The sequence below is a fragment of the Cygnus atratus genome, chromosome 13, assembly GCF_013377495.2.
Source record: "Cygnus atratus isolate AKBS03 ecotype Queensland, Australia chromosome 13, CAtr_DNAZoo_HiC_assembly, whole genome shotgun sequence".
NCBI lineage: Eukaryota > Metazoa > Chordata > Aves > Anseriformes > Anatidae > Cygnus > Cygnus atratus.
This window is the reverse complement of record NC_066374.1, coordinates 12,428,693-12,443,780: the sequence shown is the minus strand read 5'-3', so window position 1 is coordinate 12,443,780 and position 15,088 is coordinate 12,428,693. Positions and strand designations below refer to the sequence as shown.

At 35.7% G+C, this 15,088-nt stretch overlaps 1 protein-coding gene across 15 annotated transcripts in view; it reads left to right on the top strand.

Moving 5' to 3' along the window:
* Positions 1-15,088, top strand: part of KLHL13 (kelch like family member 13) — a 78,239-nt gene that overhangs the window by 35,091 nt on the left and 28,060 nt on the right. For 6 of the 15 annotated variants that reach the window (XM_050713396.1, XM_035541686.2, XM_035541681.2 and 3 more), the window contains 2 exons: positions 5,864-5,908; positions 6,378-6,490. The exons of 7 other annotated variants lie outside the window; for them this stretch is intronic. In XM_050713396.1, the coding sequence (XP_050569353.1) occupies positions 6,393-6,490 (98 nt within the window). In that variant the 5' untranslated portion in view covers positions 5,864-5,908; positions 6,378-6,392. Of the gene's footprint in view, positions 1-5,828; positions 5,909-6,377; positions 6,491-8,622; positions 8,666-15,088 lie in introns of those variants that run through there. 2 more of the 15 variants (XM_035541695.2, XM_035541697.2) reach the window with 2 other exon arrangements.

Below are 15,088 nucleotides of genomic sequence, written 5' to 3'. Positions count from 1 at the left end.
ACATGCCATATATATATATACACACACATATCCACGCATAGTATGTATATGTGTATTTATGCATATAATTTTCTCTGAAATGTGTCCTAAAATGTTACTGCAGTATTTTCCTCATGTAGGAAAAAACGCTGAGTGGATAGATGGCAAACTGAAGTATTTTTTGTTAAACATGTGATATATGCCCTAAATAGAATTGTAACTGCTTAACTTAATGTTTAAGATCTGGGTTTTTATTTTGTGTTAGAAATAGCTCATCATACATTGCTATAACAGACAGGAGGCTGTATTGCTTGTAGCATTTTGACAGAAGGAGGAGTTGGCTACAAACATAGTTTCACACTCCTTTTATTCAGTGCTTTATAATTTATGATTATTCTTGAGCAGTCAGCTCAAGAATAAAATATTAGAAATAAAATTAAATGCTTACAAAATACTATCAAAATAACTGTTCTGTTTATGAAGCTGTGTGCATCTTGATTTCTACAGTGCATTTGCTTCTGAATGATACTGTAATTTATATCTGTATCTGAGGTTTTTTTCCCCTTACCTGTAGAAAAAAAACACACAAAACCACCACCAACAAGAAACACAAAAACAAATCCAAATGTCTTTGATACAACATAGTGGATAGTGAGTTGAAGTACGTGTGTAGCTCTCCGGGCTATCTTCAACTATTTTAGAGGTTATTTCTTGCTGTCTTAAAAAAATTACAGTGAAATAGTTTTTAATTAGGATAGGTCTCTGAGGATTCTAGAAAAGCTGTAGTTTCAAGTATTTTCAGATGCACGCTGCCATTTTTTTTTTGTACTTTAATATTTAGAGAATGACATAGTATTGCTGTGAGGAGACGGCAGGCACAATTGTGCTGGTTTCACTCAGATACCTTTTTAAGTAGAGATTACCTTCATATAAATTTTATTACCAATATTTTCTATGATGTATGGTGAGAGTATTAACTGACTCTCATATACTGGGCAGTACTGTCAACTCCATCTTTTAATTGTTCTCTTCGAGTAATTGGAATAGCTGCAGCTTAATAGGTTGAAATAAAGGCAGAGGTAAAGGCGTGATAAGCATAGATGTGAAGGGGGAAGAGCTGAATAGGGAAGTTGATTCAAGTGTTACATTCTAAATTTTTTTTTTAGAGATCCTGAAGAGAAGAGTTAGGCATCCTTATTTGCTCCTATTCATTTTCTAGGCTTGTATCTTGAAAGCCACATTTAAGATGCTGAAATTTGGTTTGACTTTTGAAGTGGTTAGTGCATTTAAGTTCTATGGCTTTGCGAATATTTTATCAGATTTCGGGGGTTCTGTGTTTTCTTATATGTTAAAATGGCTGTGTGTAGTAGTATGCGTCAGTTCAACATCTTGTTAGTTGTAAGATATGCAAAAGACTAGAGAAATTCCTTCTGGTGTGGAACTGAGTTTCTGCTTTCAGTCTGAAGCAAATTTTGTTAGTGTTAAAATCATGTAATAGTGGTGTTAACCCATTTTAAAATGGAAAATGACTTTGAATAAAAGAACTTTTAGAACATCAGGTATTGGGACAAAATATCAGAAGTTTGGAATGTTTGGAAGACTTAACACCAGCGTTTGAAACTATTTTTGCCTGCCATTAAGTCTGGCATCTTTTCTTAAACACTATTAGTAGAAAGTCTAAAGTTAGAAAACGTATTTCTGGTGAAATTCAATATTTAGACCTTTGTTGTCTACATTTCTAAATGAAAATGGGAGCTCTAAATCACCCAGTCACTGTAATTTTTAACACCTTACTTTATGTAAGGCTAAAACGATTCCAGGGTTCTGAAAGGGTTGAAGATTTTTCAGGGTTTCCAAGACTGAAAAAGTTTCCATATAGCATAACCCTATTTTCACCTAGTACTTTCAGTTCCTCAGATGCTTAGTAGATGAATAAAAGTAGGGATGTAAGCAGCTTGTTAGAGCAGAACAGCAAATCACTTGACTGATTTTTGGCTCTTCTTTTTACAGTTTAAAGACTGAAAAATAAGTTAGTCTTGAAAGTGATGAAAATCCAGTGGCATGTCTAGAAGCTAGCTAACCCTGCTTAGTTCTCATATTCATGTGGCGTTCCAAGGCTTAAGAGTAAATATTTTCAGACTAGTATATTCTTATGTTGCTGCTGTGTTCAGATGCATCTTTCTGTGTGTGACATTTTCTTCTCTGAAAAACACAAAGGGAAGTCTTATAGGAAATTTAGAGGTGGTTCGAAGTTTTATTGGAAATGCACGTGCCCCAGAAATGTAACCATTGCTGTGCTGTAAGAGGAGAAATTGTATTTTGTAAGGCAGTGCATTTTTGTAAAAGGCAGCAAAGGTGTATGTGTGAAACAATATGATAGTAGCCTAGTGTTAAAGTTGCACAAAGGAAAGAGGGGGATATTGCAAGAAAAAGGAAGAGAATCACCAGGGAAACATTTTTAACTACATTCCTACCTTGAAGGTCTGGGAAAGCTTTGCAGAAGATGCTTTTAACCTGTGATCAGCATACTTGCAAGTGCTTCTGTGTATGGCTTGTTCATACTGTTACGGGTACGGTGCTCCAAGTCTGTTCCTCTCATCTGGGGACAAATCGTGCTTCTTGTTCAGTAATGAAGGATTTAGGGCAGAGGGTGTAGGATAAAGGATAAGAAATGTCTTGCTCTGTTGAGCACTGTGTATGTACGTTCTTTTTGTGGGTTCAGAGCTGCACTGCTGTACAGCCTCAGTCAATAGTTTCTGGCCTTCTTAACAACTCAGGTCTGTGAACTGGCAGCTTGGGATCTTGCCTTTGGTCTTTGTTCTTCTTACGCCACCTGTTCAGTTACTTTATGGAGGAGTTTTCTGCAGAAGTACTTGATAACTTGTCAATTACTTCCTTTGCTGTCAGTCTACTCAGTGCAGGTTTAAAAAATGCTAGCATGGAAATAATTGATTAAAAAGCAAAGACTTTTTTTCTCATTTTTTTGTATACTGTATACTTTGTATAAAAGTTAATTAAGAGACTGATAATAAGTAGAATATATCACTAAGCAAGTTTAGAAGTTTCTGCTATTTATAACTCAAAAGTGAACTTGCTTGAGAGAAAAAATACAGAAATCAAACCCCTTAAATAGTGGAGTGGTCCCAAGAAGCTGTTTAATCTGAGCAGTTATCATAGTCTTTAAATTTAAAACTTGTAAATACTGAAGAAAAGCAGATCTCCAGTTTGGTGTGTTTTCATTTCCCTTTTCTAGGAATAATTGTTTCCTCAGCAAGTAGGATTCTGCACAGAACTGTAATTCTGTTTTTGGCTTTCAGTGCCATTTGATCTAGGGATGGGTGGCAAAGCAATATAATATGAGAATGGAAAAAGTAGTATATTCAGTGGGCATGATGCACTCCGGGGGATCATTTTTTTTCTCCACTTTTTAAAATATGTACTATGGTGTTATTTTTGAAGATTTAAAGTAAGAGAACAATGTACCAAGATCTTCCCTTATGTTAGGAAGAGTTCGTGTAAAGCGTATATTCAGGTAATCTTTTCCCTGGGAATGCCTAACTGATTTGTGACCATGAGGAAGAAGGTGGTTTATTTATATTTTCTACTTATTTGCAGATAGATGACTCATTTCTCCTGTGGTTCTTTTGTAAGTGAAAAGCATTTGTCTATTTTTAGAGTACCTGGCACTGATAGGTACTTTAATTCTGTATTTTTTACATTGACTGTGTCTGATAAGTAGCGTGCTGAATGGTAGGAGATGATTAAGTTGGGCAGCGCTTGGGTTCATACACTTTTAGAAATATTCAGTTTACTGTTACTGGTTTTCTTCTAGAGGTTTTAATTAGATTGCTTGTAAACTAAATGGAAAACTTAACAGGAGCAGAAGTGCACAAAAGAGAGTAGGTATTTGAGCACTAACATTGCCTTGTATACCAAATAATCTTGTTGGTGTCAGAATGGAGAAGTAGCTGCTTTCTGGATGTCCATTGGTTGATTTAAATACTAGTCAATGTGTGGGAATGACTATATCGCTTAAGTTGGCATTTTACTTGGTAAATGACAGGTACAGATGGTATTTGAAGAGTTACTTTTGAAAAGGTGATGTATTGATTGTCCTTGGCGTTTTCTTATAACAGCAGCATTATTAATATATAATTAAAATACGCAAACAAATCCTTGGGCTTAGTAGAGCAGGCAGATGCAGACTTCTAAAAATGTTTAGTAGCTGGTGACACTGGCTGTCCACTCAGTACGAAGAAGGGGAGTAACAGCATTTCCTTAGTTATAAGACAGTTATAACTATTTATAATTTAATTATAATTATTATATTTTAATTGTTATAATTATTAGGTATAAGACGGTTTCTGTGTGGTGGTAAATGCAAAAGCAAAATTATATGAATTCAAAATTGAGATTTCTTTATTGTGTGGTTATAAGACTTGCTACCTAATGTCTTTCCAATTAATTTTTAGAGCCTCAATGCAGAGAAAGCATGATCTAGTAGTCTGGTGTTACAAATGTGTACGAGACTGCACATGTTATTTATAATGCATGCAGACAAGCGTGGCTGTTGGCATGTAAATGCATAAATTCTACCAAAAGTAGATTCCTGAATGATAAAAATGCATACTTGCTCTTTGCAGGGCTAGTGTTACTTAATATTTGTAGCATATAAATACTTGTCCTATACAGCAAATGTCTGTTCATCATTCTTTGAGTAACAGTTTCATTGAAATTTTTGCTAGTGTTAATGCTGTTAATGTGTAATTAAGAACTTCTGTAAAGACCTGGGAGACCTAGTTTTGAATTAGTCCTGGGTTATGATCTTCCTGGATTATTTTAGTTCATTGCCAGTGGTTATGGTAACAGCTTTAAATGCACAAAACTATTTTGGGGAAACGTTTTCAATAATAATGATCAGAAGCAGCAATTATTGTCCAGTGATTTCATCCCCAAAATAAACTTAATGTAGGGTTTACTTATGAAAAATCTATCACTGTGTTACTAAATATTCTTAGAATGCTTTAAAATAAATATAGAGATCCTGCTCTTTGTTCCATTCTTTATTGCCAAGTAGTGTAACGGGGTGTTGGCTTTTTTGTGATAGGATTAAGCTGTCCTGACGAACAGAAAAATTGTTGTGATATACAAAGACTTATTCTGAAATCTGTAGAATAAATATCTTGAATGGTGTTGATTCTGTCTACAGTGGCAATGTGATTTTTTTTATACAAGGGAGTTAATATAGTTGAAGCTTTTATATTTTTCCTAGGAACCTGATCCGTTTATGCACAATGTGCTGTTAAATCCTCCTTTCCATTTTTAATCGCTTGCCTTCTAAAACTCCCCTCTGTCATTAGCCCTGGGAGGTCACCAAACTGAACGCAGAGTTGCAGAGTGGTCCCTGATGGACACCTGCGTGACCGTCTGCTTCGTCAGTTCTTCAGGCAATTTGTGAGCTGGGGGGGTGGGGGGATTAGATTGTTGATAGCGTCCCTACAAGGACTGCTATTAACAGCATGCTACTCTCTGCTTCTCTACTGCAGAAGACAGTGTGATGTTTGTGTTCCCATAGCATGTTGTAAAATGCATGAGATTTTGCTCATCCTCCTTGGAAATGAGAATAGGAAAATGAGAGCATCCTGAACAAGAAGCTATTAGAAGAGCATGCAGAAACCTGCAGCGATTTACGCTTTATTTTGTCTTCCTAGCTATGGATTAGAAGGACTGATTTTTGCAATGGGCTTTTTCCATAATGGCATTCTTGTATTGTTTGGTCAGAGCTTGCACAGGAGGAAAACAGGCTGCTGAATTTAGTCACTGATCTCTATTAGCCGTGGCCTAAGGCTATGCTGAGATTTATATCCCATTTGTATTGTTGCAGCTCAAAAGAAGAATGTTCAGAGGATGACAAGTGTATTCTGAGTAGGTATGTTGTTTCATTTTTATATGAAACCCATTTTTCTGCTTTCATTGGTCAGAAACGAGGCTAATAGGAAGAGAATATAGTACAGTGCTGCAGTGTCCCTGTTAAGGTAGAACAATAGTATCAGAAATAGTTCTTTAAAAATTAGCTGCTTTTATTAAATAAAGCTGCATTGTGCTGGTGTGCACAGTGCAGTCTTTTTTTTTAAACATATACTGCAGTCAGCGCTTCCCTAACGAGGTGGCACTATTGTTGAGTTAGAACGATAGAATCATCATATTGCTTTAGGGGACAGCAGGATTTAAAAGGAGATGCCTTGCAGCCCTGTTTTACAGATTGGAAGCATCGGTTTAAGGGCATTGGCAGAATCATTTCCTTGTTCTTAGCAGCAGCCACTGCTGTGTCAGTAGTGTGTGGAATGGAAGTCCTAGTTGGTAGTCTGTTATGGAAACGCTGTTTACTGTTATTGTAGTACCGTGGTGACAACATGCCATTGAAATGGAAAACGAGCTCTCCTGCTATCTGGAAATTCCCAGTTCCTGTGCTTAAAACATCCAGGTCATCGCCACTTTCTCCAGCATACATGTAAGTGAGAGAAATGAGGATAATAAGGTGGGATTTCTTTCATGAGACTACCCTGTGGCAAAATACCCTGTTATATATTAAATGACATTGGCACCCAGAATCTTACCTTGTTTTATATGTAGACCCTCAGATTTTATCCTGGATGTTTCATGATGGATGTTGTGTCGAGTCTTTCCCTCTTTGTTGAAATGTAGAGAAATTGTGCAGATTAAGCCATATTCCTAATATTGTAAATGTTCATTTGAAAAGTTCATGTTGATGTTAATTTGTAGAGCTGATCTTGAATTGGGAAGTTTGAGGCAGGCTTTATTTGTAGTATGTATGCTAACATTTCCTCCTCTTGATTATTACACTTGGAAATTGAATGTGGAATCACCTGCTCTATTGTAGTGCACTTTTGTTTTGTGTTAGTTCTTATATAAAAGAATTAATCTTGCTTTGGTCTTGATTTATCCTTGAAAGTCTTAGCATTAATATAAATTGAATGTCTTTATGATTTTTAAGAGTTAAAATAAAAGCTTAAAAGATGCATATAAATCATTCCTCTCTGAATACTTATGTAGTTACTCAGTTTGTCCATGTAACGTAGATTTACATAAATGAGTATTTTAATACACATGAAAACAGTATGCCTTTGTCTTGCCAAATATTGGTGGAGCTTTTGTTCACCTTTTGTTGCTGGAGTTCTGTGTTAGCATATACAGGTGGCTTTTTTCCTTCTGTGAAATAAAACTAAACATAGGGTACTAAATTGCTTCTGCCTTTAAAGAAGCAGCTCTTTCAAAATGAGAGTTGTTTTTAAATGCACAAGTGACTGTGTAGATGACTTCTGTACCTGAAAAATTATTGCTGTTACTTTTCAATAGTATTCCAGCCTAATAGCTACAGTATTAGTACTTTTAATGTTTATTTTTTTGCAGGTAGGGTTTTGCTTCATCTGCTGTTTAACATGCTATATAAAACATGCTATTAAAATAGGTATTTTCAGGTTCTTTAAATGTCTTTTTTTGGTTGATGCTGAGAATTGCATTGATAAACAGTGGAGCCAAAGCAATACAAGAGGCACGATCTATGCCTGGTCACTATTGTTCTCAGAAAGTCTAGGGTTTAAGGAGCTAACCTGATTGTATAGAACCCATGCAGTGTATGCTCCTGTTTGAAGATTAATTTTCATGGAAGAGCTTAAGCTTTTTCTCTCGCTGGATGCATCATCAAATGTGCTTAAGGCTATCAGAAAATAAGCTATTTCCAATAAATTGTTACTTGCTATGAGTTTTTTTATTACTTTGCATTTAGTCATATTACAAGAGTGGTGAGGTTTTTGAACATATTTTATGGAAATAATATCTTCAGTGTTGTCTGATATGTTTTTGGTTTTTTAAACTACAGTATTTGCTAAATGCAAGCAAAATCAGAAATAGCCTAGTGTACTGCTGCAAATTTCTTTTGTTTGTCACCTTTAAATTGTTAATCTAGCTCTGTATGCTCCAGCTTTTATGATAGGGATCATATCGCTGATTATCTCAATGTGTTGAAAGTATGTGAGCAGGTTTAGTGATCATGCTTAACTATATGATGCTGAGCTTATCTGGAGCATGAGAAATATGTGATTAGCAGCCTTAATCATCATCTTATAATGATTCAGTGTATCCCAATGTTTATGGAGACACGTATTCACTGGCACACAGTCCTGATGTTAGCAGGACTCTTAAATCTAATGTTAAAATTATTGTCACACTTTTTAATAAAAAATGAGAAACATTACAAAATGGCATCTATTTGATAATGAGTATATATCAACTGGTAAAAACAGCCTTGTAGTTTAGGTGGAGCAGTAAAATACATGATAGAATTCATAATCGTCATTGCGGAGATTATGCTAAATTTGCTAAATGCTTTACCTGATATGTTTTTCACATTTTCATTCGTAAGTTTTCTTCCACAAGTTATACTCCGCATGCTGGCAAAAGACTCAGGAGTGACATGTAAAACGGAACACCTATTGATGTAAAATAAACAGAACTACTGAATTTATAAATGAGCACTTTTATACTTGATAATTTGGATCTAGAGTATACAAATGTATAACTGAAGTCTTAATCCCTGTAATACTTGATGTCTTAATTTCATAGGTTTGTAGTCCAATTTGTAACATAGAGCAGGAAGATCTTAAAGGTATGTTTTTTTGGACTTGCAATGAAATTCCAATTTTTCTTTAAGTTCACTGTAATGTTAAAAGATTCATCCTACTTATGATTTATAAGTAACTTATCTTAAATTGAATGTAAGGTCACACAGATTTTATTAGTGTTTTATTTGATCTGTGTACCTGATACCTGAACTCTGCCTTAGTTTCCCTTTACTGGAATGCCGAGACTCATGGTTATGAGCATGGTTGGCTGCTGGGATGAAGCAGGCATCTGTGTACAAAGTACCACTGTAAAATGGTTAATTGGCCTGTGAGCTGTGCAGTTGAATCAGTTTAACTGCTGTTTCCGCTTTAAAAGTTTGCGGTCGTTCCAAAGGTGCAGAATGAGTACAAACAGCTTACCTGAGAGAGTCCTCTGCTGCAGGAAACTTGTATCCAGGTAGTATATAAAATAAAGGACACGATGAAGTTGAGCTAATGGATTTGTAGGCAAGTACATGGCTGTTACTGGGAAGTCTGTCGTTTTCGCTGGGTCTGGTACCGCTTTCTTGGCAATGGAAAGGAGAAGCAATGAATCACTGCCTCTAGGCTGGTGATATTGTTTCCCACAGTTACAGGTACAGCTGCAGTTTCAGGGACACTTCCAGAAAGCCCTCACGTTATATGGAGCATGAAGTGTCCCTCTGCAGAGAAATGCAGACTTCTTCTGACTTCTGGTGGTGCTGGTCCAAAATAGCTTGAGCTTTCCCTCAAGTCAATCAAGAGATCCGATGACATTTCGTAGATAAAGAGATAATATTAGAATTAGAGTACTGGCATGTGACCAATATGTATAGGTATAATGCAGTCTGACAGCGCACAAGTTACGATGTGCAGATGTGTGCTTTCATCAAGCCATTTTACGTTCTCTTTCATGGGGTTTAGAACATAAATTCCTTTTGTTGAAATCAGTGCAAAAGCTCGTACAGCAAGTGTATGCTCCACTGTTGCCATTATATTCATATGTGCGGTTGTGTTGACTACATGGGGACAGACTTAGGTGACTTCATGTTAGTGGGTGCAGGTGAGCAGTTTCAGCAAGTGAATTGGAGGAAAGGGTGAAGTGAATAATTCCAGATTGGAAATGTGATTTCTTGGAATTGCAAGTATTCATTGATAACCCCATTTTAAAAACAAACAAATTAAAACAAACAATCCGCATAGATTGACGTAAGTAGAAGTTCAGAATTGAAGCTCTACTTCGAAGGGCGAGCAACAGCTCAATTTGGTTATGTATAGCAGTTTCGAGGTGTAATAGAATACACACAATAATTATTGATTGTTCACAATGCCATCAACTAATATCACCTTATACATAAGGAATTTAATGAAGAACTTTCTTATTCATGGTAGCAATGTCATTTATTATTGTTTTTCAAAGCTGTGCATATCTTGCATTGACATGAATGGAAGAAATGTTTGTGGAAAGTCTGGAGATGAAAGTATTGTGGCACACATCTACAAATAAATCAGTAGTAATATTTCAGTAGTACAAAACGGTAAAAAAAGTAGAAACAATGATGAGGAGAACCTCTAATCCTATTTCATGTGAACATGTTTTCAGTAAAAAAAAGTTAAGTGTTTAAAAATAAGTAAAATAAAAAAAATCCGAATGTAGTATCATGTCTGTAAACTTAATGACTTCTATCCTTTTACATTTAATAATGTTTTGATATTTTAAAGTGGAAATTATCTTTTGAATCTATTTTCATAAGTGACTAATTGTAGGACAAATAAATGCATTGTTCCAAATATATAGCTATCAAAGGGTTTGTAACACAGTATATCTATCCTGAGTGATCTGTTTTTGTAATATGTCTGATCGTAGATGCTGTGCAGTAATGGAAATCAGTTACTGTGCAGAAAAGTAGAATAAAATCTTAATACTCTGGAGTAATCAGTGTTGGTTTTAGCTGCTTATGTAGGTTAATGCTTCTGTGTTTTTTCAAGTCTTTAATTTGCTCTGCAATGAGCTCTTCGAATTTATGCTATACGATGATAAGCAGGGAAAGGTGTGTATACATAATTCATCAGAGACCATCTGTATTGGGCAGTTTTCTTTTATGTGACCACCCCATGTGTCTACTGTCTTCATTGGTCATTTTTAGTAAACCCATTTGTTGGGCTCTTGAGCATTAGACAGACCATTCACACCAAAACAAAGACTTACCTGTCTTTGGCAAGTTTTCTGTTCTAAACAGTTGTCACTTCCTTGATATTTCAAATTTCAACATGTTGAAAATCAATGTATAGTCACCACAAATATTTTTTAAACAATTTGTCAATGCGTGCCAGGAGTTGAATAGGGCAGATGGGAAATGGAAAGGGTTTGTTTCGTAAATTGAAGACATTTTGTACATAAACATCTCATTTATGCCTGTTTGTCTTATTTTTTTTCCTTTTTAAATAATAGATATTTCAATAGGTTATTCTAAGTTTGAAATGTGAAATTTCATTGTGGTAATAAACTGGCAAAACAAAAGAAACTTGTCATGAACTTTCCCAGTGTTGCTGATTTTTCTAGACAGACCTTCATAGGTGATTCTATGGCTTATAGGTTCCCAGAATCACCTTGTCCTGACACAGCATAGTGTTGCGATATTGACTATGCTGTGACATATTAAAGCACTTTTCTTGAAATACCTTGAGTGTATTGCTCAGCCTATTCTGCCAGAATGTCACATCTGCCAATTTGCCATTTTTTGCCATAATTTAATTGTAGAAAAACCTTGTTGTGCAATCACTTTATATTTGCTGGCTTTTATAGTGTATGGTAGTTTCTGTTGAAGTTTAGGTGGGGATATTTGCGTATTTTCCTAGAGACTACTTGGTGGGTTTTAAAGCAATAGTCACTATTTTACTTGGTAGTAGTAGGAATTGTAGTGTGATAATATGTAGTATAACACCAAAATGGAAATGCATATTCATAATCACTACTAGACAATTTTTTACAGTAATAATAAGACTATTGCAATGTCAGCTGCAGAAATGTTTGGTTTTTTCCTGGGATTGACAAGTACCCCATGTGTTATCTGATGTGCATACATTTAAACTCTTTAATAATGTGGGGGAAAAATAATTTACAATTTAAAATGATTAAAATTGCTACAATCTCCCCTGGAGAACGTAGCAAAGGAACACTAAAACAACTGTGAGAAGTGACAAAGCAAGAAGAATGATCGAACAGACCTAGACAGCAGAAAGAGCAAGGGTTAATATGCAAAATGTATGTCAGAACCTTGCTTACTCTTCTGCTGGCATTTAAGCACTCAAAATTATCCTTTGTAATGCATTGAGGTAAGGGGCTGGGTGGGGGACGTTACTGTTCTGAGACAGAAAGATCAAGTAGGGAGAGGAGTTGTTGCAGGGATGCAACAAAATACATACTCCAAGTCTTGAGAGTATGGGTACCACCATAAGCATATATGGATTTTAGCCTATTAATTTTGCTTTCATTCTGAGGAACCGTTCTGCTAATTTAATGATTTCTGTGTATACATGAAAACTAAACTTAAAGACATTAGGTAGAACTGTAAGCTCCTAGTGCATGCAAAATGTTTTTACGTGTTTTGTAGTGCACAGGAAGTGTTAAATTGCCTAACTAAAATTAGGACCTGCTTTTTGAACGACTAAGACCAACGTGAAGGTCAGAGGACAGGATGTGCAGAGTCAGTCAAGCCTAAAATGTGGAGCCTCTGAGTGACTTGTATTCTACAGTTTCAGACTTCAAGGAAATAAATTAGTTCTGCTTCTTCTGAAAAGCTATAAAGCATGTGTATATGCTTTTCTTTTTGTTTTTAATGGTAGGAATCAATACACTAACACCCACTTTGGCAAAATGTCATTAGAGAACCATTTCTAATTTAGCATCATTAAACAATCTGAGTCTGCAAATTTAAGCTATAAATGGCTAAATGGATGTAAACCCTTTGTCAAATAGATAAATGTGGATGTGATACTAAGGCTCCCAGAGAGACTAAATACAGTTAGGAACAAAAGCTTTATAGCAATGACTGAGCCAAATATTGCTTTGTTTCTGTGGAAAGCATATTTGATTTAACTAGTGGGCTGTAATTATGCAGCAAACAGCTTGAGACCTCTGATAGTTTAGTTGTTTAAGAAAGAATTTTAAGGAGAATATTTTCTGTATACATGCCTTAGGAACTCATACCTAAACCGTTGATGTTGCTCAGTCCTTTTCTGCTGGCTTTGGTCACAAAGTGTGCTTATGTCAAGTAATATAAAAACATTCAAGTGATGTTAGGAATATCCTTACTTCTGTGTCCCCCTTTCCAACTAGTTTCATTGGCATTTGGGAACAGTAATTTTTGCTTTAATCACCTGAGTGTTTCCAGTATTTCATTTATTTCTGTTTTCATCGTGGGCTTGTGTGCTTGGGCAGAAACTCTTGCCAAGGTGATAATCAAGTGTTGAAGTCCCAATGGTACTGACCCTTTTTTCTTAAAAAAAAAAAAAAAAAAAAAAAAAAAAAAAGAAAAAAAAAAGTTGGGAATGACTTTACTGTATGTACTACTCTCCAGAACTTTGTTTCTAGAATAGCTTAAATAGGTTACCTTGAGCCTGACTGACTACAATGAGGTTCTGTCTGATCCATTCCAGTCAGTTTGCATGTGTTATATTTCCCCTATTGGCTTAGATACCTATGGTGATTGTGCTTGCAAAGCTGTGCAGACTGCTTTGCTTCTGTACTTAATTTCTGCCTTAGACACAGTTTAAAGCTGTGGGTGAAAATGCTGAATTGGTACTATAAATAGTAGATAGTGCACATCTCCCAGTCAGAATTTCCTTTTTCTAAAAATGCAATGCTTTACTTGTTTTTCTCTTTCTGTAGGACTGATTAACTTTCTCCTTGTTGTAGGCTTGATTTCTTCTGCATATGCATTTCCTACAGTTCTTTCCGTGCAATTGCAGCTCACTTTATCAGGCAGTTACCCCCACAGCTTTTGTTCTTTGTGAAGTGCTAATGTGCAGAAGAGGGCTGCAGCAGCAAGGAGCAATGATCATTGCAGATTTAATCAATTTTCTCTTAATATGAAGCTGGGTCAAGATCAGAGGCTGATCACTGCAATGAGTATCTCATGCTGTAACTGTATCCAAACAGAAGTTCAAGTTGGCAACCCACCTGACTTTGCTTACTGCCCTGTGGAAAACCTTATACCCTTTTCTGCTGCTGCCGCCTGTGGCTAGAGCAATGTGAAAGTCATGTGCAACTTCTTGTTCGCTTTGCTACATAAAGACTGGCTTTCTGTCCTCATTTTGCAATGCTAAAAGAACAACGTTAGTTTAAAGGAAAGGTGGACAAATGACAAACTGGAACATCATTTTGTTTAATTAAACAGTAAGCTTTATTTTAATACCTTTTCTTCTTGAATGGAGATTTAGAAGAGTTCAATGTCATGTTACCAAACAAATGTTTCCATCTTCTGCTGTTACTGCCCTTGTAATCTATAAACGAGGTCAAGTGTAAAAACTGAGATATTCAAATATAAACATCCCAGGTGAGTAGTACTCCGAACTAGCTGACTTAGCTACTTTTGAAAATGGCAACCACAGTAGTGACAATGCAGTGTTCATTCATTTGAGGTAAAGGCTTGCAAACTTCTGATTGTGGTGGCCCCTTTCAGATGAACAGCATTAAAATGGAATTCTAAGAAATTGCAGTAACCTGGCACGGCCAAAGTGTTTCTAGTTGCATTACCAACCTCTAGTTATCTATTAAAAATACGGCTTTTAAACAATGAGATTGGAAGCTGATAGCATGGGACTTGCAGTCATTTAAAAAGAAAATAATAATAAAATGATTCCTGCTCATAATGCTTTTATGTATGACAGGTCATTTAGGTAGTGCCTTCCAATGCTGTTTCTGTGTTCATCCTAGTTTCAGATGTTTAGCGGCAGCAAAAGGTACAGAATATGACACCAATTGCCCTATGCCAGTCCTTATGTGCCCCCAAAACAGCAACAGAGGTTTGAACACTTTTTGGTCTGTCAACTGTTCAGGAAAAAGAATAACCAAACCAAAAATACCTTTTGTCTTTGTTTTGGCTGAAGTTGTGCATGTATTGCTAAATGTAAACTTGTGTTTCTAATACAAGATTTTGTGATTGTTTTTGTAATAAGAAACCATTAACAAATGATAAAATTGGTTACTGATACCACAAAGGGATGAAGTTAGAAACTCCTGTTAAAAAAAAAATAGTAAAAATATGATGTTATTTTAGGAGGGGACAAGTGCAAAAAAGTAATGTATTTGCTGATATAAAGGATTTCCTGAAATTGTGTTGGTAGAAGATACAGAACGGAAGAAACGTGAAATACCATGATTGTGTAATTTGTTCATCTATGTTATATTATTTGAATTTCTTAATAGAAACATGATGAACTTTTTT